Source organism: Ammospiza nelsoni, chromosome 8 (assembly GCF_027579445.1).
Source record: "Ammospiza nelsoni isolate bAmmNel1 chromosome 8, bAmmNel1.pri, whole genome shotgun sequence".
NCBI classification, from domain to species: Eukaryota; Metazoa; Chordata; class Aves; order Passeriformes; family Passerellidae; genus Ammospiza; species Ammospiza nelsoni.
Genome location: NC_080640.1, coordinates 6,698,794 through 6,722,540, shown reverse-complemented (window position 1 = coordinate 6,722,540; position 23,747 = coordinate 6,698,794). Strand labels below are relative to the sequence as shown.

At 41.7% G+C, this 23,747-nt stretch overlaps 1 protein-coding gene across 1 annotated transcript in view; it reads right to left on the bottom strand.

Moving 5' to 3' along the window:
- PDZD8 (PDZ domain containing 8) overlaps nucleotides 1–18,599 on the bottom strand; it is a 52,949-nt gene extending 34,350 nt beyond the window's left edge. Inside the window, exons 1-2 of the mRNA XM_059476657.1 lie at nucleotides 17,695–18,599; nucleotides 1,112–1,234 (exon numbers count right to left, since the gene is read on the bottom strand). Coding sequence (XP_059332640.1) covers nucleotides 1,112–1,234; nucleotides 17,695–18,599 — 1,028 coding nt within the window. The remainder of the gene's footprint in view (nucleotides 1–1,111; nucleotides 1,235–17,694) is intronic.
- Nucleotides 18,600–23,747: the final 5,148 nt, after the last annotated feature.

Here is a 23,747-nt window from a genome sequence, read left to right as displayed (position 1 = left end):
CTTCCCAAACAAAGAACAACTGATCACAGTGCAAGGTGGTCATTTTGGCCCTCATGATAAAAACAAATGTATCACTGGGCTGAAATTGGAGAATTGTTATGAAAAGTGATGAGAGTTTTCTTACTCAGTACAGTCAAAGGGGAAATGCTCCTGGTGGCCGAGGAATGCAGAGTTATTCAGCATCCTTGGATCATCCACAGAAACCACCAGAAAGACAGGGAGACAGGTAAGCAGGAATTTTATCACAAAAAACATAACCCCTGCTGCCCCCACAGAACCCTTAGAAGCAGAAGAATAGCTTCAGGAAATCCTGACCACCACATTAGTACAGCAAATACAGCTCAAATGTTGTACAGTGTTGTTCACTGCTACAGAAAAAAAAAAGTGCAAAGAGAATTTGGGATGGGAATACAAGCAATGAAAGAACAGGTTAAAAAAGAGACTTTCTGCAGAGCAGTTTAGTTCATAAAGAGTAGAACTGCACATGACTAGATCAAAGCCTTAGCACTACTTGGATAAGATCTAACATAAACCAAGAGCCTGACAAAAAACCCCCAACAAACCAAGAGCCCACACACCTTTTCTCCAGCTTTGAAGAGAATAATATTCTCTTCAATGAATGGAGGAAATAGATTTTATTTCTTTCCATTGTTTACTCAAGACCAAGACAGTAAATAATGCCTTATAAAAGTGATTTGGATTTTTCTAAGTAAGACTGAGTGAAACCATTATTTCCCTTTGGTTACATAACACAGTAATATAATTACAACATTTATATTGTCCTGGAAAGAGACCCATAATTTGGTGTGGCAGAAAAGCAAACCAAGCAAATAAGAGGAGGCACAGAGCTTGTAACCAGGCAAAATTCAGAAAGGCAAAGGCTTGCCCCCACACAAACCCAAAGTGTCTCAAGAAAGTAACTGCAACTTTCATTTGTTCATTTTTACTTCAAGCAAAGTACAGGTTGTGTTTGGAGTGCAATCATAACACCAAAGTTGCCACTTTGCAAATCAGAACTGCCCTACAACAATAATTACTACAAACTGAGGAAACACAGGTCCTTGCTTAGTCAAGAATAAGCAAAAGTGCACAAAAATATACCAAAATATACCTTGTACATTCAATTAATGTGACCCTCAGGCGACCTTCTATCAACAGAAAATCCTGTATACAGAGGTCTCGATCTTCATATTCATCAGTTGGCAATAGCTGACACGGAAAAAATGGCTTGAACCTGAAAAATACAGAAGAAACTTCTCTTAATTCACATTACACAGCATGAACACACAAAAATATAGAAAAGGTAACAGGACAGTAATGAATCTTTAACACTCTTTAAAAAGAGAAATACTGCCATTCCTATGTATTCATTGGTCAAAATGAATGAGTAGGAGCTACTGAAGCTTTTTGAATGCAGCAGACTGAAAAATACAAACAAAAAATGCTTCACAGGAATAGACTGAATTACATTTACTAGCACAGATAATTTTTAAGAAGTGGGAAGCTGGTAAAAATCACATTGTATTTTTACAATTGCAAACATGACTTAACACAAGAGTCCTACTGCAGTAAATATCTTAGCAGGTCTTTAAGTTTTTCTGCATAAACATCACAGCAAAGAAAGATGAAAATGTGCTATGACCCTAAAGCTTAAACTTTTTATGACAGTACTGTTGGTGCACCCTAGTGAACAGTTCACTTTAGTTACACAGATTGATTCTTCTCTCACTTTGTAAAAAACTTTAAGTGGCTCTTCTTAGCCAGCCCTCTTGAATAAAAATAAAGATAGAGGTATTCTAAACATTTGCCCTTGAGCTTTATTTCCCTCACTGCAGTGTGTGATTCACAGGAAAAGCAGTTCATGTTCAAGATAACTGTGCAAAACACCAGCTATCTCACCACATAATTCTGTCTCTTTGATTAGAAAATGCTGAGTTATAAATACCAATTTGGTTTTTAAGTGATAGTGCTCTGGTGTCGGACACAGCCCTGATCTGAGGGAGGGAAGGAGGGGGAGAGGCTGCACAGCTGCAGCCCCATCACATGGCTGACACACACAGAAAATCCCAACAGCAAGGGCCACAACCCTGCACAAAGAATGATATCACAGCATCTGTGCTGAAGTTTTTGAAAAAAAAAAAAAAACAACAAAAAACTCTTAGAGGGCATTCCTTCTTTCTGTCTTTATTTATTGCTCCATTTCCCAGCACTGCCTTGTGCCTTGGTTTCCATCCTCTGTCACTGCTGCAGCCCCCCAGCAAGTATTCGTGTGGAGAGTCACAAGCAGCAGGAAAGGAGCAGCAGAGGCTGCAGGACGGCTCTGCCATTCCATGAGAAAAACTCTTTCTTTCATAAGCACTGTTCGCTCAACCATCAGAGGCATCTGCTTGTCACATTCGGAGATCACAATATGTTCAGGAAACAGTCACATGGAGCTGAACTGAAGACTTTCAGAAACTCCAATAAATAATTAAGCATCCTTTAACTGTCAGCACACACTTTGGGAGGCAGCTCCATGCTCTGATTCCAGACACTTCGGTTCTGTGCGAGCAACAGCCTCATACAGAGCCATGAGAAAGTAATTTCTTTTGTTCTCTTTGTGAATAAACACAACTCAACACTCCAGCTATTCTCCTGAAATCCAATTCAACTTCTAACTTTAATTTGGTTCCAAGTTTCTCCCTCATTAACTCCTTCATAAAGAAAACTATTTTGAAATATGTCGCATAAAAATACTCACTTTTAAATACTTTTTTTTTAAAGGTCTTGTGTATGAAAATTATGAGGCTATTAAATCACTCTGGCTATGGTTTAGGTTTATGAGCATAACAAAAATAACTAACTCAAAATAGGCCTTGTTCAAGTACTGACTGATCTGGTAGTTTATTCATAATCCTCCCTTATAGGTCTTGAATTACTAAAGTAATAGCAAGCATCATAATGGTAGGGAAAAAACCACCAAGATGACCCCACTGCTTCAATTCTGCAAAACTCCATCCCAGTTCAGTGCCTGATCACCTCCTACCCAGACCCACCCCACGTTTCTCACTTCAAGTACAAGCAAAGGTACCCTGCTCCAGTTAGGAATGATTTTATCCCCTCAAAATACAGACTTAGCTCAGATTTTGTTAGGCAGAAAAGGATGAGTTAGGCAAGCACACTGGAAAACAATAGTAAGTTTTGAGTGAATAGGTACTTGCAGGTTTGAGGATTTTTAAGCACTAATAAACTGCTTTTCAGTTAGTACCAGCAACTGCCAGTAGTCCTTCTCCCAAATCTATTATAAAGATAGTTATCCATGGGAGCATCAAACTAACAACAACCATTCTGAGCTTCAGTGACTTACTGAAACAAGATTTCTGGCAGGGAAAAAAGGCAAAGGAAGGGGATTCATTAGGTTACCATCAGCTCTCCCAATTTCTGCAAATACCATGCCTAAAAGTGTTGGCATTTTGAAGGTCTTTCACAGGATGATGTATTCACACATCCTGCAGGACATCTACAAGAACTCAAACTTGGACAAACCTATTTTATATCCTAAAAGTAAGAACAGGAAAGCAAAATAACACTGAAACATTCCAGTAAGGATGCAGACATATCCACCTACACATTCAAACTAAAAACATCATCCTCAAGTGACTTCAGAACAAAGTGTTGGTACAACACACACTGCAAGCCTTTGCTGCAGCACAGAATAATGAAACAATCCCCAGAAAAAGCTATTTTCCTTGCTAGGTTAAGACAATGTTTATTGTAATTTTGATTTCTATTCTCAAAATCCTTTTAAAAATTTATACAACAATGAATTAAAGAGGAATTCATTCTAAAATACCAATACAGTTATATACATGAATATATAAAACACTTAGCAGTGCTTGGGGGACTTGGTGCAGTACTACTGAAATTTTCTACAAATACAGAATTAAAAGGCAGTCTCAACACCATGTTTAATTTCCAAGAAGCACTTATGTTCACATTCTTATCACAACTAATTTGCAAAATCATTAGCAAAAAAAAAAGGAACACATCACCTATTTCCATTGGCACTAGCAACGTACAAAGAGCTGAATATCTCACATTAAATGCATTTTTAATGTTTTAGTGCTGCTCTGGAGCCTTCCAAATTTATATCATAGCACTTATCTATTTAATTTACAGAGAGTTTGTGCATTTCTAAAATTAAACATTGGACAAATTACTACTTCCTGTAGATTTCAATTACAAACTAGGGAATTGAATAGTTGTCAGAATATTTAAGCAGAAAACAACACCATTTATTGGGAAAGACTTTCCCACTGGGAATTGGTGAGCTAACACAGACCCAGATGGGGACTGCTGGTACCAGGGTGGGACCATTCCCTCATGTTGTAAAATCACCCACAGGAAATCCATGCTCCCAACAGGCCAGGCATCACAGCACTCCCATCTTTCTCCCCATGGTAGGAAAACCCTGGGAACTTCCCCAATTTTTAAAAGCAGGGCACACCTTACAGAGCCATCATCCCTCTCCTCTCCTTGTGATGGCAGGACTGCAGCAGGCCAGCAATGGATGCTCTCTCTGCAGAAAGGCTTTTAAAAGTGCTTTGAAATGCTTATCATGCCTTTTCAACTTTTTAAATTATCAGAGTCCCTCCACAAACTCATTTGTCCAAAGGTCTGAAATTCAGACAGCACAGTCTTAAGAAAAAGCTAGCTAAAACTTAGCATTAATATGAAGAGGAATATTCATCAATCATGTGACATTTAAGCAAATGAAAAAATCTCAACTCCACAGAAAAAATATTTAAAAGAAGCAGTAGCACAGTGAGTGTTCCTTAACAAATATTGCAAGATATAAACAGTAAAAATTCTTCCTTCACATGAGGAATTAGTCAGATGATTATTCTGAAGGTAATTAAGATAAAGTTAGTGAATTAATATATAGGATTAAAGGCAGACACTAAAATAGCACAACACTAAGCTCTTCCATACACAAAGCACAGCAAAAATGTTTCCAGGCACTGCAGGCAGTGTCTCCTTGGCGTGAAGGACTCCTGCACTCCCTCCGTGCCAGACTTCAGAGTCACTTCAGTGGCTCATTCCCTCTTCAGTGGCTCATTCCCTCTCAGCAGCACCTCCCTCAAAGTCTACATCAAAAGTGTATCCAGAAAAACCCCAAGCACACCAAGCTCCTTCCCTTCCCTTCGAGTGCTTCCAGCCCCGGGATGGCAGAATTGTCCCTTGCAGCTGGCGGCTCTGGGAGGCAGAACTCATCTCCTTGGAACAAGTCTGATCTGGGGATTTCATTTTAAAGATGTCTGACCTACATTCCCTTTAATTTAAATTCACCATTCTGTGATGGTTGTTTTGTGGTTCTTTAGCCAACTTTTAACAGAAAAGAGGACAGAAGTCTTTCATACCTTAGTTTAATTAAGCTAATCCCCAAATGAACTGCTCACCTCAGTACCTATTTAATTATATTTTTACTTGCATCAGGAAATCTATTGAGAAATAAAAAAATTGATTTATCTGGTATGATAACCATATGCTTCTGTGTCTGCTCATTGCTTCAGTTAATATCCAGAATCACAGTAAAAAAACCAATAATTGTTCAGAGCTAAACAGAGCCAGAAACAAAATTCAAAAGCTGTCAGTATTCCATCTTCTACTTGGAGAAGTAGAAAGTCTTATGGTTTCATTGCCAAGGGCACGAGAAGGTGGGATTTTGTAGAGCTTTTGCTAAAAAGTGAGAATATTTTTCTAAAATAAGTTATAGGAGAAGTTTTAACTTATTCTCTGTTTTAAAAAGGAAGTTTGGTATCTAAAACAGTATTTAAAATTACTGACTATCAGTTTCAGACCACATTAAACACTTGGATTATATGAATCCCAGCACTACTCTATTGACATAAAGATAAAACATTTTCAGGTTTGGGAATTTTGAAGTTACACTAACTGAACATTTGAATTTTAATAAAGAGCAAAAAAGATTTTAAACCTCAGAAGAATCAACCAACCAAAAATGCAAACATCTTCAGCATAAAGCAACTCTGAATGCATTGCAAGTCTTTATTTTCATCTTGAATGTTAAGCAAAATTCTATCACAATCCAAAGAGAGACTGTATTTAGATTTTAATTTTGCAAGTGCTACTGTATGTGAAGCTTCTTTTATCTAAAATACTGTTGAAAGAATAACTGCTGGATTTATTTTCAGTTTGGGGATTAATCAAAATGTTTAACTAATTATGCAACAGAATTATGCAACAAAATACAATCTAAAAATGACTCTAAGAATTGAGTCATTTTTAGATTGCGTTTTTCACCTGAGTCACAGAAACACAAGTCAGGCACTAGTAAAGCATGTAAACTTCAAAGAGGGATTGAGAGCAGATATTTTAAAACATAAAGAAGTCCTCTCTTCTTACACTGCATGTAATTTAAGATGAAGTTTTACTTCTACAAAAATTCTAAAATATTACAATCCACTCCTAAAATTACATTATCACCTTAATAAGATTTTAGAAGTGCTTATCAGCTAACATTTACACTTGTCAGGTATTATAATGTAAACAGCTTATATCATTCTTTACACTGAAGATATAAAAATGAGGTTTATCTTTATTTTGAACAAAAAAATAGTAGCAGTAATGGTTTCTCTATAGATTTTGTTATAGATTTTACAAAAGCAATTTTCCAGCTTCCATTAATTTCTCAAGAAATTATGCTGCTGCTGAACTCTATCAGTATTTACACTCAGGGATTGAACAATTCAATTTAAGGTAGATTTCTATAACAAATAAGATTTCAGCTTTATTCACAGCCATGAAAATCTGGCTTACAAGCAGCCTGAAAAAAAACACTGCAATAAGATTTTTTTTTTCCTAGTAAGTTTTATGGTAAACTGCAAATCAGATCTAGCAATCCACCCACTGTCTTACAGGATATTCTGCCACACACATGTAGGAGGCTCATACACACAAGGTCCCAATAGATGAACAGTCCTTTTTTTTTAAACCAAGACCTCAAAAGAAAAAAAAAAGATTTTACTAGTCTTTTTTTTTTTCAAAGAAACTTCACACATTTCCAGATTCTTAAAATAGTTTTCTTTCTTCTCAGTAGTTCTGAGGTATATCTTGAATCATACATTTGAGACAAGACACTTCCCAAACTTCAGTTTGTTCTTGACTTCCCAAGAACAAACAAAAGAAGAAATGCAAACAGTCTAGTAGCTTCTTCAAAAAAGATCACAGATTTTTTTTCTTGCTTATATGACAGAAATTGCAAATACAACATGGACGGTCTCAATGATATGGTTTTACTGCTTGCATTGGAATAGCCACAGGTAAAAAATCTAACCAAAATTTCTTTCTAATCACCACAAACCAGCTCAACTTGACCATGTGCATATTCTTTAGTATTTCCGGAATACTTGCCAAATTTTAAATTGCAAAAATACTGAAACAGCTTTATTAACTCAATGTAGTCAATGTCTGGTCCCTGTTTCCAGGTTCTGTTGATTCAAATTAAAGGATGAAAATCCTGCTGTAATTCTGACAGGATGTAGACAAATTTTCCCTGTCTAACCAAAAAGCCTGAATTGTTGTGGCATTGCTCCAAATGGGACAGAAAATACAGAATGTGCTTATGTTCACATAGAGCTGAAAGAGAAGTAGGTGTGGTTTAGCAACCAGCTTTTAAGCATTCAAGGAAAACAGCAGCAGGAAAAAAAAAAAAAAAAAAACCAAAAAATAAAAAGCACACACATAAAAAAAGCAAATAAAACCCAAGCCACCCCAAAGTTCTGCCTTCAGCCAGCTGGTTTGGAGGTTGGTCCCAGTGAGTAAGGCAAACATTTGCTTTTGCTCACTTCAGCAGAATGTTCTCCCATAAGGAAGTCTCGAGTCTACAAACATCACCTGTCTGCAATCCTGGTTACAGCAAAAAGAGGAGGATGTTCTAGGAGAGGTCTGAGCTCTGAACATCACTCACTCATTGAGCTGAAGAGTTTTAATCCTCTGCTCCAAACCCTAGCCCACATCCATGTGAAATAAAGGGACATAAAATCTCTCCGGCTGCTGAGCCAGAAAATGTCTCACTGCTGAAAGCAGTCCCTGACAGCTGTAAACCAAAAGGGAAAAAATATTTGTATCTGCTGGAAATTCTAGGCAAGAGCTTCCCAAGGTTTATCCTCACTCCTCCAGTTAGTTCTAGAAATGCTCAAACTGCAGAAGCTTCTCCTCAATCTACATTTATCAAGTCACTTCTGACAAGACAGAAGATGCTCCAACTCACAGCCTGAGAGCTCAGGCTCAGCAGGAGCATTTTCAAAGCTGAGCTGACTCCCAGCTCACCCTGAAGCTGGCTGGCAGAGCTCAGGGACTGCAGGGCTGGGGAGGGCACAAACAGACCCAGGGACACACCACGGCCATGCACCTGCCAGCTGTCCCCAAGCAAAGCCAACACCCCAGGCAAGTCACAGCAGTTTATTTCTAGAGCCACAGGGTAAACAGGATCAAGTAACACAGAAGCTCAGTCTGGACATGACCTGTGGCACCACTGGTGACAATCAAACACAGGAAGGGTTTGGCAGGTTAATTAACAGGAAGGATTCCTGCACTTTCCCAATCCTGCAGCACTCATGGCACATTACAACTTGTGATTACATTTGATAGAAGCAGCTGCTCAAATGATGAATTTGGACACTTTCTCTAATTTGCCCTTCATTCAGAGGAACAGAGGAATAGAAAAACCATCTGAGTTTTTGCAGAATTGTTTTAGAACAATACCACTGCCTATCACTGCTGTTCCCACCCCACCTCCCTTTCTAATTCACTCTTTGCTTGGAAACATTGGGCTTGTTTTGTTTCTTCTAACACACTGCATCAAGTTTTGTTAGCAAGTATATGGTTATTCTTTAAAAAAACATCAAACCAACAAAAACCACACAACTGTTGAAGTTTTTGGAGTAATTTCCTCTGGTTAATTACTTAGGAACTATTCACCAAGCCAGATCATTCAGAGGTGATCTAAACACCACCAGGAACCCTGGTGCCATGTCACCACCAGACTGGGATCTTCCATTTTTACTCCTCCTTTTTCAGTTCAGGCAAACAATAATGGTTTAAACCATTTACTACACAAGTGACATTCATTAAAAAGTCCATTTTAATTTTACTGCTCAATGGGTTACCTTTAAGATACCACACATAAAACTTATGTCACAGGATATTTTTCACAGGTTTAAGTATAATTTAAAGCATTTTACACATGTGGTAGTAGTTACTACCAGTATTTCTTCATTTCACTGGCAAACACCACAATCTTGTACTTAATGCCATTACAAAAGTGAATTTTAATATTTGTACACATTTCCTTCTGAGTGAGCATTTTTCATAGCAATGTTGCCATTGACACTGATGCAGGAAAATATCCTGCTTAGCATCAGTCTCAGTAAAGAAAGTCAGGAACAAAGTATGTGAGTGTTGATTTCCATTGGATATCATCAGATCATTTCTAAAAGACAAAGTAAGAAATAATGATTTGAATTTACATCTCAAAGTGTCCCTCTAAGTTTTTCAGCCAGAGCAACAAAAAAACTGCCAAAAAATTAATTCCCAAGTGATTATCCTAATTAAATTTTATGCTCATCATATCTGGCAATTAATTACTGCCTTTGAGTGTAACAGTCTGATTAATTATCAGTGTCTGATCATTGTAATACACTCTATTTCAGACAGAGCTTTATGGCATCTGGGAAGCCTTCAAAAATGGGTGAAGTGTGCTGGTGTAGTAGAATTCCTCATGGAAGAGCTTTAATGGAGGGGACACTGCTGCTCACAGCCCGTTCTGCTGAGCTCCAGCAGCACCAAACAGCAGAATTTAGATGTTATGAAGGGAAGTTGTACTCAGTAGCTTTAAGGTTAAATAGAATTAGAGCAGCTAGTAGGGAAAAAAAATAAAAAATCAAACCAGGTAGCTCTCCAGAGCCTAGCTCAGGGTTGAACGTAATTTCTGTGCGTTTTTTACCTCACAAAATTTAAGGTTTTCCCCCTCTTTCTTTTATTCTCTGCTATACCCAGCATCTCCTGGCACTTTGCAGAGCTGTGTTTGGCCACAGACAGGTCCAAAACCCTGCCAGCCCCCAGCTGGGTCCTACAGGAAAGTCGTGAGGGGACTGAACTCAGGCAGGGCTCCACAAGGTAGGGTGTGCTTAGGGAATCAGATGTACCCAAATGGCTTTGGGCAGGTGTAGGAATCTTCATCATCACATTGGATCATTGCTTGTTTTCTAGTGAAAGGATGGTTTGAGATCACCACACAAAGTTTCCTGTAGTTCCACAATTCAGGGATTTTAACAGACTGGGGTGACACAAATTATCTATTCATGTAACCTACCTATGTGAGTTGCTAATTCCTCTCCATACTCAATTAAGAAAATAAAGCTTATTAATCCTAGAAGTGTTATATTTTAAGTCTTTTACTATACTCTAAAAAAAAAAATAATATCAAGAATACCCAAATGTTGCAACAGTTTCAAATCAAACAAGTGTGAACATGAAGTGCAAACACAGGAGCACACTGGGTGACTTTAGGCCATCCCTGCAGGAATGCAGAATAAGCAGCTTCCCACAGAAAGCCACAACATGGAAGGATCAGCTCCAACAGTGAATGCAGCAGCTTGAGGCTGAGCTTCACCAGCACTGAACTGTTCTACCCCACTAAAACCCACTGTGCTCACCCAGGCTGCTTTTAAGGGCTTTCTGATCAAGTGCCATTTGAATAAAAGATTAACTGTTTCATGCATTTAATACATACAAATAGGTTTGACAAAAAAGCCTCCTACATTTTTACACCCAATGAACTACTGAGAGCGGTATTAGCTACAGATATTCACAGGCAAATTCTGTGTCCTTTTCCTTGAAATAATCTGCTTCAGGAAAACCCAGTGCTCAGTTACACGTGACAAGTGGGGGACACTAATCATACTGCCTATTACAGAGCCTAAAAATCATAATATAGCTTGTAGAAGGTGGCTGAGAACAGCCCAGTTCCAGAGCCTGAGCACACCTCCCTGCTCCAGCAGACAGGCTCAGAAACTGCCCACACGTTTCTTACCATCCTCACATTTCTTACCATCCTCACATTTCTTACCATCCTCACATTTCTTAGGTGCCCACAGCTCAGTGAAGTGATTAACTCCTATATGATCTACATTTTGAAATAAGTTACCCTTAAAAAAACAAACACTACTACTGCTTATTTAATATTTATTTAAATGCATTGAAAGCAATGAGGACAACTGAATAAAAAGATCCATATTTGTGCTCACTGAGCAGCATGATCAGTTCAAGGGCAGAGTCCAGATGAACAGAAATGTGGTCTCAATGCTGGTGCATGCAAAACTCCATCAAGTACTAAATAAATCTCAGCAGATTTTTCAGTCTTTATTCACTATCCACATGAAAGTTCACTGCAGGACTAAGATCAAGTGACTTCTAACACAAACCAGCAAAGGATTAAATGAGGTAATTTTCTTTACATTATTACTGTACAGTGTTTTATATACTGTACATGAAAATAAAGAAGAAAAGCTGAAGGAGGTCCTGTTTTCATGTCAGACCAATTATGCCTTTTGGATTTCCAGCTGCAGCAAAGGCAGATGCTAATGATCAAAACATTCCTTTATCCTGTACCTTCATCCATCACTCCCTCCAGCTGACATTTTCTCTTTGCCCCACACCTCTGTCTCGCAGTTTTTTCACTAATCCATCTCAAATCAGGGATGTGTTAGTTCCTCACCCTTGGAGGTAAGAATAGGAAATGCAGGATTTGTTGACTAACCACAGAAAAAGGCTCACTCTTAAGCTGCAAAGAATGCCACCTGTGTGCTGGGAAATGCCTGGTATGTAGCTGGGCACTCATTACTTCTGACTTTACCATGAACAAGTTTCAAACTGGCATTCTTTCAGAATTCAGTCTTTCCAGAGTGAAAACTCATTAAGTGCTGGAGCTGGGGAAGATGACTAAAAATGTTTCAAACCCCTTAGAACCAAAGGATTTGAACTTGCTAGCTACATAAGACTTACATACAGCCATTGTACCATATAATTTCATACGCTCTGAAGAAACTGGTACTTAGTGACCCTCCAGAAATTATGTAAGCCTGAGATGGAACCCTCCCAAAAAAAAAAACCAAAACCAGTAAAAAGCTCTGCAGTTCCAAAATCTTCCTTCTACATGTAGCATCCTTAAAAAGAAAAAAAAAAAAGGAAATAATTATTTGCTGTTCTGAGGTTTAGTTGTGTTCGTTGTGTGTCAGGTTGCCGACAGACCCATTTATCCAATTCCTGTAAGACAAAGCAAAGCTGCTTGTCCATTATTAAGATGATCTTCCAAGCATGGAACTACTGACTAGAGACTGACAGATCCACTGAGTGAAATTATGTCCCCTTTGCCATGAGCAGAACAGTCTGTGCTGCCATCATTCAGGGCAGTGTCTCTGGGACATGTGAAAATCACAGTGCTGCTTTACCATCAAATTGCAGAGCAGAAAAGGACTCAGAAAAGGACTCCTGCAGGGTTTTAATGCTTTTGTACAGTAGATTATTTTTGTACCTAAAACAGGCATGGCATTAAAAACCCCAATAAATAGAACCACAAACAAACCAGCCTTCTTTCCCATCAGCAGCAGCAGGAATGAGAACTTCAAACAGGGGTGTCTTACAGATTTAACTAGAGAGATTCTTATCAACTGCTGTGGAAATCCACTCAAAAAGAAAAACCTTCCCTTTGCAGCAGCTACAGAGAAAGGTCTCTGAAGCACAGACATGATCACAGTCCCAAAATCTGATTATTTCTGGTACTCCTGCCTCATCATATGAATAATACATGCTTTTTTTTTATTTTATACTTTTTCCAATACCTCAATTTCCTTATTATGAAGTAATTTCTATTGTAAAACACATTTCAAATCAATATCTATTTAAATTACTTCTAGGCTTAAGTTTTGCCAAAAATAAGAAACTACTATGTAACTCTCAAATTGCATTCTATAATGGTAAATAGAAATAGGCTTGTTTAATTGTTCTTCCTAGAGAAATTCAATATAGCCTCAGCTTCCAAATAAAGCATAAAACTATTTAACATGACTAAATATATTGCAAATGATCAGTTCTAAGGACAATTCATGTTGACAGTGGCCAGAGGAGGTCCTGTAAACATCCAACACAGAAATGGTAGAAGCAATGCTTTATGAGAATACTTACAAAGAAAAGTTATTCCCCTCAGTGGTAGCATGCATTAAAACAAAGCAAACAGATTTTCTCAAAGCAGACCAGCATCAATACAAAAGAGTTGGGTTTTTAAATGTAACAAACCAAGAAACAAAGTGTTCCTATATTGGAATATGATCCAAACATTCCTAAAATATACAGAACTGACCTATTGCTTAACCAACACCTGGTCTGCCTAGAATGGATGAACTTGTGAGATGTTTAATTCAAGAAAAAAAAAAAAAACTGTCAGGTTTTTTTACATCATTGCTTAAGAAACAGCAGGAAGTTAAAATCTGGCAGAAGAAGCACTTTACACATACACAACAGGCTTTGGATCTTTGTTAGGGCAAAGTGTATTTTTATTGGCTAGAAACAACCTGACACCCAAACCTCTCCAAAATCTAAAAGCAAGATCAAGAGCTGTGCAAAAGAGCAAAAATACACCCAAGTATTAAGAACATGCTGGCCACAGCATAATCAGTGTACTGATAAGGCAGAGGTGAGAGAGGGCACAGCAAGGCTGTCACCATAAGCAACTTAATAAAAGGTTAATGAGCAAGGTAGAGCTCATTAGAGAGCTAACACAGATGAACCCACGAGTACTGCAGCAGCACCATCAAGCACGGAGCCAGACACCTGAAACAGCCCCTACTCTGTGCCTCTAAATCCTATTAACCACCTTAATAGCCACTGTTAAAGGGACATGATAAAGTTAAAACCCCCATGAACAGTGTCCACAGCATTAAAGAACTGTTGGAGTGCATACAATGACAAACCAAAAGCTGGACTCAGGTTACAAGATAAACTCCACTTTGTGCTGATAGCATTCATTGCCCTGGTCTATCAAAAGAAATCTACATGAAAACAAGGTTGTATTAGGTTTTCCCCACATCTGAACAAGACACTGCTCTGACATACCAAAATGTTTGCAGAAAAAGCTGTTTGCATTTCTAGAATAAAGCAGCAAATACATTAACATTAAATACAAACATTTAACTATTGCTATTATCAACAGAGTTGCATACATCCTTTATCAATTATGACCAAAAAAAAAGAAACAACCCCAAAAAAACAAACCTAGCCTACAGTCACTGGATTTTATCCACAGCCTTACATCCAGGGATTTCCTCAAATCTACTACACAAGACAGCAATTCCCATTCAATAGCAGAGCAGCTACAGAACAGGGGGTTTTGCCAGACACAAACACATTTATTAAAGAGACAGAGAAAAGTGATTACATGCTATTAGAGTAAAACACAAATTACTACTTATTAGTTTAGACATAAAGCACAACCCTTCTTTTTCAATTAGTAGACAATTGCTTTTATGGAGAAAAATGTGCATAAAATGTTAGACAAACTTTACATGCACTTAAACTAGGCTTCACTGCCTCTCCCTAGACTCTGAGGAGTGCAGCAGGAATGCAAGATGCCTTTTCCTGCTTTCAAGGTACAGTTCTGCAGATCACACAAAGCTTGTAGAAATGGATGATAGAAAATACTCAGCACTGCTGTGCTGCATAAATTTTGTACCTAACTGGAAAGAATACGAAGTACTTGAGTAGTAATTTGGCTTTAGTAACAGACAGTGCACATATGAATATATATATTTTTAAATACAGTACTTTGTAACTAAACAACAGAGGAGGCCAGGATCTGTAACACAAACTGAGTTATAACATGTTCAAAATCAACTACTGGCAAAAGTTCTCTTTGTATGCCGTTCACCACTCAGTAACAACCTCTAGAAGTTGCCTAACAAAAAAGACAAGGAAAATGGCATATTTTTATATACTAATTAACACCTTGAAGCAAGATAAAACTCTTTTGTGATCGTCAATGTGGAAGCCAACAGAGTAGCAAAGTGCCCCTTTTTGGCCCCACAAAGAGAGAACTCCTCACACTCCAAGTGCCTTTGTTTACAAAGTTGCAATCGCTGTTATCCGAAGTTTTATTTACAAAGTTACTTGAGCAAGAGCAGGGAGACATCAAAAGGGTTTTGAACTACACATGGAAGCGAATTCTATGTACTTAAGGACATGTGGGCAATAGGGAAAAAATGGGAGAGAATAATCACATTTCATGTAGATGAGAAACTTTTCAGCTTTAGGTAAGTAAGAGGTTATTATTAAGCAGCTGTGAAACTCCTGACTTTCTCCTGGATATTCTTTGCTAAGCAATATATTAGCATACCATAATCCCAAATCCAATGTAATCTTCCAATTTAAAGCCCCACTTTTGCATCTTATCAGCAAGGGGCTTGATTTTCCAAACCAGCTTCCAGTGACACCTGAACTCTCAGCTGTGCCACCACTTAAGCGTGCACTGCTACTGCTCAGCTGTTCCCAAGAGTGGGGATTCACCTGCCTAAACCCAGCCTGGACACGCTGAGCAAGAATTTGCAGTTTTAGTCTGTGCTCCAGAAAACCCTGGGCCCCTGTGGACAGCTCAAGGCTCCCAGCTGAAGCTGTAAATGCCATGGTGTGGACAGCTGGGACACCAAGGAGCCAACCCTCCTCCCTGAGGACAATTCCGTTCATGTGCATTGAGCCTTGGTGTCCCCTCACAACACGGGGGTGGGAAGGATACCTTCGGTGCATGGGATAAAATGTAAATTCAGAAGCACCAAGCAGGGTTGGACACTTGCACTGAGCACAGCAGGCCACCAGCCCACTATCCAGTGGGAAAATCAGCTATGGTATTGCTTTTTCCTCTGAAGCATTCAGAGATTCCCAACTCCTTCAACCACAGAGAACATTTTAAGTTAACTGTTAATTCTTCTTAGTTTTAGAATTATTTATGCTTCATATATCATTCTGAGTGTCAGTTACCTTCTATCATCACACTTCTCATTTCTGTTTCAGGCTCTGCACTCTGCTTCTTTATTTGCCCCTCCAGTCCCTCACACATGCCTCATTCATTCTTTATGGGGGCAGAAAATTTGAGAAACCCGTGAAAAATTGACTGTCTCCAACTAAATGATGAGAACACCTCACTGTCCTCTGCATCTCTCAGAGGCAAACTGAAGATGTCTGTCCTCATCTGCTGGAGGGGGGGAGCACATCACCCATCACAGGTTGCACAGGAATCCTAAAAACTTGTCTGGAGTGCAAAGATCATTTGTTCTGTCTGAGTGTGCTGGGAGTGCTGACTCTGCACCACGACTGTGCAATCCCAACCTCTCCTTCGGGCTCCTCTCCACTTTGCAGCTTCACCCTTTCCAAAACAGCAACAGAATGGAAGCAAACCTGCCGTGACAGCTTCCCTGCTGGCCAGGGATTGCTCTCCTCTGGAGAGTTCAGCACCTCAAAACTTGAAAGAGCCACTACATTACTCAAAAAAACTTATTGCTCTGTTAGGGCTATCCAAATCTTGGATATTTTAAAAATCCACTTTCATGAGAGCACTCATACATTCAATTGCAGGGGAAGCAGCTGAAAAGTCTTCAGAAATTACACCACTACAAAGCTAATTACACTTCAAAACTCAAACAGGCATTTTCAGTTGCTCATCTCTCACGAATTTCAGGGAAAAGGCTTATTGCAGAGGAATGCTGTAAACAAACCTAAAATCCTTACTTAACACATAACAAAAGCTCAAAAGAACAAACAAAAGAGAAAGGAAACGTGGTGCCCTGAGAGTGGTGAGACTCAACAGAAAGGAAACAGTACCTGAGCAGTGGTAAGACACTCAATATCATTATCATGGGATAGAAACAAAGTGAACATGTCTCTTGCCACTTCTGCTACAGAAGTATCAGGGCATATTCCATTATATTCACTATATAATGCAGTCTGCGCTGCAGTGTGTGCATTTGTAAAGGAAAGCTACTACAATACCCCCCCCCAAAAAAAAAAAAAAAAGCAGAAACCCAGAAGGTTTAGTTCCCACAGCAGTGGTGATAGTTCTCTTATCAACTTTCAGACTTCCCCCAAGATTTACTGAGGGAATTCAGCAGACCAGAAAAGAAGCAGACTGCCTATATCATGGGATCTCAAAAATATTCCTTACACAGAGAACTCTACCTTTTCTGACATTAAGCAACAATCACCTCACCTCTAGAGGTAAGCAGCAGCCACAAGCCTTGCCCTGGTGGCTCACACCAAGGGCAGGAGCTTGGGAGGACACCCCAAATGCACACACTCTCCATGGAGCCATCCTCCAAAGAGGGACATCGTGGTCCTATCGTCACACACCTGACAAGACCCCCAAACTTTTCATACGTATTGATTCTGCCACTTAGTTACACCCAGAGGAGGGCATGGAACAACCCCACTGTGCAAGGCTTCTTCACCTGTCATAAATAGAAAATGATCCTTCCTTTCAGGAAAGCTCCTGCCAGCAGACAAGCAATGTACCGTGCTAAGCACCCATTAAGAGCAAAACAGCAACTCAGCTGCAAAGCACCCAAATAACGCTGAGGACGCAGGCCAACTCACCTGATTTTATAATTGGGCAAGGTGTGCTTGCGCTTAATCACTTTCTTGAACTGGTTCACTATGATGGAAGTGAGCTGAGGCATGGGCCTCCCTTCAAACTGAGACTTCACCTCAAAGACAATCACGGGGTCGTCCATAAAAGAGAAGGACCAGTGAGTGAAGGGCAGGCGTGTGAAGACCAGCTTCAGCCTCCCCATCACCCGGGAGATCTTCACGAACAGGTAGGCCGACTTGCCGAACACCAGGTCGGCATCGATGGCCAGGTGGAAGCCACCATTGTATTCCAGGTCTACCTCAAAGGCCAGCTCCTCGGGACAGCCCTCCTCATTGCAGGCCACCGGCCGGATCAGCTTCACGGACTTGAAGACAGGCAGGACATCGCCGAGAGAGACCTCCCTGAGGCTGAGCCCCTCCAGCACCTTCCCTGTCATCTTGGCCTGGAGCAGCTCCTCGAACTCCACCTTGATCTTCTTGATGACCCAGTCTCTGACCAGGGCAGTGTCCCTGAGCTCCCTGAAGAGGAAGAGGAAGATGGCATTGAGGAAGTGGCACGTCTCCTCGCGGGAGGAGGGGGCTGGAGGGGGCTCCGGCTGCTGCTGCGGTGGCTGCTGGTGCTGGTGCTGCTGCTTGGGGCCGGGATCGGGGCCCGGGGCGGCGGCGGGCGCGGAGGCCGGGGCCGGGCTGGGGGCTGGCTCCGCGGACGCCGGGCCGCCGGCCGGCTCCGCGCCCTGCAGGTATTCCCTGAGGCCGTGCTCGGCCGCCACGCGGGTGTAGACGATGCCGCCGTAGGCTCCGTCCGCCCCGGGGGGCTCCGGCTTCCTCCTGTAGACGAGCAGGAGCTGCACCAGGAGCGTGAGGCAGCAGCCGGCCAGCGCCGAGAGCAGGATCACGTAGAGCAGCGGCATCCTCGGGCCTCCGCGCTGCCCCGGGCGCGCCGCCCTCACCGCGCCGCCGCCATCGCGGGGGTCGCGCCCGCGCCCCGCCGGCGTTTAACGGCCGCGGCCGCCAGGGGCCGCCTCATCCGGGTCCCCCCCGCCGCCGGCCGCGGGGCGGGGCGGGGCGGCGGCGGCAGCCAACCAGCGGCGCCGGCCTCGCCCTCCTCGCGCTCCGATTGGCGGGCCCAGAGGGTTACGTGATGTCGCCGGGCGCCGCTGTGGCGTCACGGCGCGGCGGGCGCGTGCGCGGGAGGGAGGGGTGCGTGGGCGGAGCGGGGCGGGCGCGCGCGGAGGGGTCACCCGCGGCCGTGAGGGGCGGCGCGCGCTCCCGAGAGACGGCCCGGGGTGCGCTGCCCAGACTCGCTCCCGAGACCCGTGCTCAGGGCGCGCTCCCCAAGCTCGCTCCCGAGACCCGTGCTCAGGGCGTGCTCCCCAAGCTCGCTCCCGAGACCCGTGCTCAAGGCGCGGTCCCTGGGAACACTTCCAGGGACTCCTCTCCCAGGGCGCGCTCCCCAAAATCTATCCCGAGCCCCGTGCTCAGGGCGTGCTCCCCAAGCTCGCTCCCGAAACCCGTTCTCAGGGCGCGCTCCCTGGAAACATTCCCAGGGACTCCTCTCCCAGGGCGCGCTCCCCAAAATCGCTCCCGAGCCCCGTTCTCAGGGCGCGCTCCCGGGGAATCCTCTCCCGGGGCGCGCTCCTCGTACCCGCTCCCGGCGCACCGTCCCAAGACCCTGTGCCGGGGCGCGCTCCGGCGACCGCCCCCGGTGAGCGCTCCCCTGATTTGCTCCGCGGGCAAGTTCCGACACCCGCTAAGAGCGCGCTCCCGGTGTGGCGGTGCCCGGTGTGTGGCCGGGCCCGGTCCCCGGTGTGGCGGTGCCCGGTGTGGCCGTGCCCCGTGTGGCGGTGCGGGCAGGGGGACGCGCCGCCCGTGGGAAGGTGACCGGTGTCCGTGGCACTTGGTCGCCTGAGGAGCACCGAGGGGCGGTGACAGAAAAAGGACATGGAGCAACTTCAAAAATCGGCGGGTGGGTGGGGATTGCTTCGGTGAAATTGCTCCGGAGAGGGGCGATGACATAAAGTCTGTTTTCGTGGGCGTTGTGTGACTTCCTAGAAACCTCCGTGTTTCCTCTGATGAGAGATACTTTTAGCACATTCAAAAAAAACCCCCAAAACCTTGCCCAGATGGCTTTTTATCCAGCTCTGCTATTATTGGTGATGAGATATAAATCTGTTTCCGTCCCATCCAGCTATCTACTTGTGCTTAAAAGTCGTCATTGAGTGCATGAGGTAAAAAAGCCCTACCAAGCCTGTGGAGAGAAGGAGCCTGAAGAAAAGAAAGCTGAGAGCTTTGCATGATATTTCATCCTCTGATGTGTGTGAGGCCGCTGCTGTCCTGTGGGTAGGACAACCAAGGACAGAGGTTTGTTTTAGGACAAACTGGTTTCGATGAGCTCACAGAGGAAAGCAGAGGAGGGATCTCACAGCCCAGGCTGCTCAGAACCTTGCAGGGAGGTGACAGATGTGTCACGCACAGCCAGTGACAGCCCATCCAACTGGGGACATTGGACATTACAGGGAGGATGGACATTAAAACACTGCTTCAAAACCAGTGAGCGAGGAGAGAAAGAAGAAATGTGACATGAGGCAGGGCTACAGCATGCAGGGACCCTTCAGAATAATTATGAACATTCTGAGAGGTTAACTTGGAAGAGCCGTTCAAATTCGGCTTACAGAATTGTCATAGGAAATACCCATATTTTTACTGGAAAATATAAACATATATCCAAAAGACACTTCTGTTATTCAGCAAACTCATTTAAGGGCCAGATCAAAAATGTATGTACTGCTAGAGAATGTACAGCTGTACACTGTTTTTCCAGGTGCTTCCCTTTGTCAGGGGTAGTCTTTTCTTTCAGTCTTGGAATAGAAGTTTTATGATTTCTGAAAGGCAGCAACAAATGAGGCAAAAGTTACTTTAATCATTCAATTTGTTTTTTACACTCTTTTACACTAAATACCTAGCTAAAAGTCCTTTGATAATGTTATATTTTTATGGAATAAAAGAAAACTCATGCTCCCATTGTTGGTTGTTTTTTCCCCCAATCTCCAGGACTGCTTAAAAATGCAAACAAGAGGAGAAGAAAATGTGAAATTTTATTGCCAAGAAGATAAAAGCTCTCTTCCCCATCCCCCTTCGTAAAGTGTGTGGGGTGGGAGGATTGAAAAGCTCTTAATGATGCAGTGCTGTGGTTTGAAACTAGAGATTCAGAGTATGAATTTTTTATAGGTCTTGTGACTGAAAGTTGAAATGCCTGGGTGTTTAACAGAGCACTCCTTTAGAAATGCCAGAGAGGTCATTAGTCCAACATTTGAGCTGCTCTGTTACCTTCACCGTGGCTAACACAGCCAAACGTGGGAATAATGGAAAGGTTTGGGATTTGCAACTAAATGGCTTTTCAGATAAGGACTAATCTATTCAAAAAGGCAATAGCAGCCTTGCTTTTGGGTCAGGAGGAACAGCAGGAGGGTGAAAAAAAAAGTCATGTTGCAGATGTCTCAATTGAGTATTTTCTCCTGTTAGACAAGCAGAATAGGGAATTTGGCACATTCTGTACACCTGATGGCAGCTTAAGAGCCTCGGAAACGTTCAGCTCAGTAATGGCTTTTCTCCTTCCCCGGGAACATTTTCAACAGGAGCTGTGTTATCTTAAAAGCCACGTTCTGAAGCAAGAGTTGGGCGTGTTTTAGAGTTTTCAATGAGAGTGGGAGAATGGAGGGAAATAGCAAATGTGTTAACGTGAATACAAAACGATTGTGCAAAAATGTTATATAACATGGGATTGAAATAAAAGGAAAAGATATTTAAATTTGGCAGGTAGAGGAGAAAATGAAGATTCATTTTAATACTGTCTAAAAAGGGCCTTTAGGAACATATTTTACTTTGGCTTCCATTTGGAAGGTCTTATTTGCATTTTCTGGAAGTCTAGATGAATAGAAAGGTTTATGTAGTCTCACCAATTTCACCCTGGTTACACAGAGCTTTGTAAAACTCTGTAGAATGTACTCAATTGTTTACTCTTTGAATAGCTGGAAATTATTAAATGGGGCTCAAGACATGCAAAATAAAAAGGCCTATATTTATACTGATCTTTTTAAAAGTACTAGGAAATAGTTTATTAAAAGGGATATTTTACCTGTATTTAAATAAGGAAAATACTCTTTTCATTTGTAAATCAATTTAGTACATGACGGCAGCAAATCTAATTTCAACGCTTTTGTGGGAGATTTCAACAATGATAGTGCACAAAGATTGCAAAATATGCAGAGTTCCATAATTGATAACACAGAGCAAGTAGCATAAATTCACAGAAGGGATATGTTTGAGGCAATTGTCCTGTTCTAAGCAAGGAGTGGGGGTGCCTTGGGAACATTTGTCTCAATCCATCTCCCTCCTGCCTGGTCCAAGGATCACTGGGCTTTAGGAGCATTTTCTGTAACCCCAAGCAGCAGGAGCAGGCAAAGCTGCACACTTTAAAGTTCATGTTGTGGAACCAAGGAAAGAAACATCCACACCACAATCTTGGAAAGGCAGTTACAGATGGGTGGGTTTTATTTTTTTCAGAACTGCAAAGTAGTCTAAATAGATTGTTTTTCAAAGCAGGATGTTTTGTAATGAGTGGTTTTAGTAATTTTCTTCATCACTGGAGTGGAATTGTTGCCTTCTTTTGCAATATCTGTTGGCAAAATGATTTCATTCTTTCCTAGGCCTCCTATTGTTTTTGTATTACATCTCTTAGAGACCAAAATTAGATTATCATTCTCATGGTGCTGCATGAAACAGGATTTAGAAAGTGATTAGGTAAATTCATGAGGAAAAAACAATCCATTGAAGGCTATTAAACACAAAGACTGCTGCAAGTTGCACTGTGACAGACAGCTGGCGGGTGTCTTTTCACTTTGACTGTCCTCAGGCTTCTACAAATTCAGTACAGGGAACAGCTGCTCTGCTCCAATGCTGAAGATGTGTTAAAACCCAAAAAAAAAGGAAACACAGTGATTGGTACTTCTTCCAGTTCTGGTTCGGAACTCTGCCAAGAACAGTGTTACCTTAATATCAGGCAATTCTGTGTTTTATTGGTATAAACCTCTTTAAAAACACTGGAGCTTCGGGTGAGATTTCCTTTGATGCCATCTGAATTCCCACTTTTGTTTTAATTCTGCCTTTTTAGGGGCAGGTTGCACTGTGAGTCTGCTCCCAGAGCTGGCAGAGAGAGCTCACCCTGTTTCTAGCTGGGCCCTGAGGAGATTTGTTCGAATTTGTCTCATGCCCCCTCTGAGCCCATTCCTTGTCCAGAGGAGAATCCATTGCTTGGGGTTCTATATTCATTTCCAAATCTCTCAAGTACATTTCACTATTATAATCTAAATTCCCCCACTCAGAATTTTGTGGGAAAAAATTCCAGTTTGGGTGACTCAATCATATTTAGGCTGTGTTAATGCTGCAGTGAACCACCAGCATTTAGTCAGCTGGAAAAAATCATTGGCTCTCTTGCATTAATGCATCCATTTATCCTACTAAAAAATATGACACATGCATCCCCCAACTTCTAGTTATTTTTAAGGAGGGCAACTGAGAATTTTGGAAGGTTTTATTCCTATCTTAGAAATGTCTCACTGGAAGATTTATTTTTTTCAAGATGGAAGTGCATATTAGATATTGCTTTTAGTGGATCCTACCTGACATATCCAACCCTCAGTTTTCAGAGATAAAGAGAAACTACAGAATTTACTTTGAAATTGTGAATATTGCCTGCAGCAAGAGGAAAAAAACAAAAGAACTCCACTGGCTGAATAAAGATGTGAATTGACACTTCTGAAAAAGAAAAACTCTGGGTCCAAATTTGCAGATCTAGTATAATCTGTCTCACAACAGGGATGCTGTCATTTATCAATCTTACCTGAAACAAGTACAACACTTGAGTTTTTTGGTAACAGTGACTTAGAGCCCAACCACTTTGGATCTGAACATGTTAAAACAAAAAAGACAGCAAGGGTTTGCATCCAAGATTTAGTTTGGCCCAAATACAAACCCAGTATTTTCACTGAAGCTCATCTTTA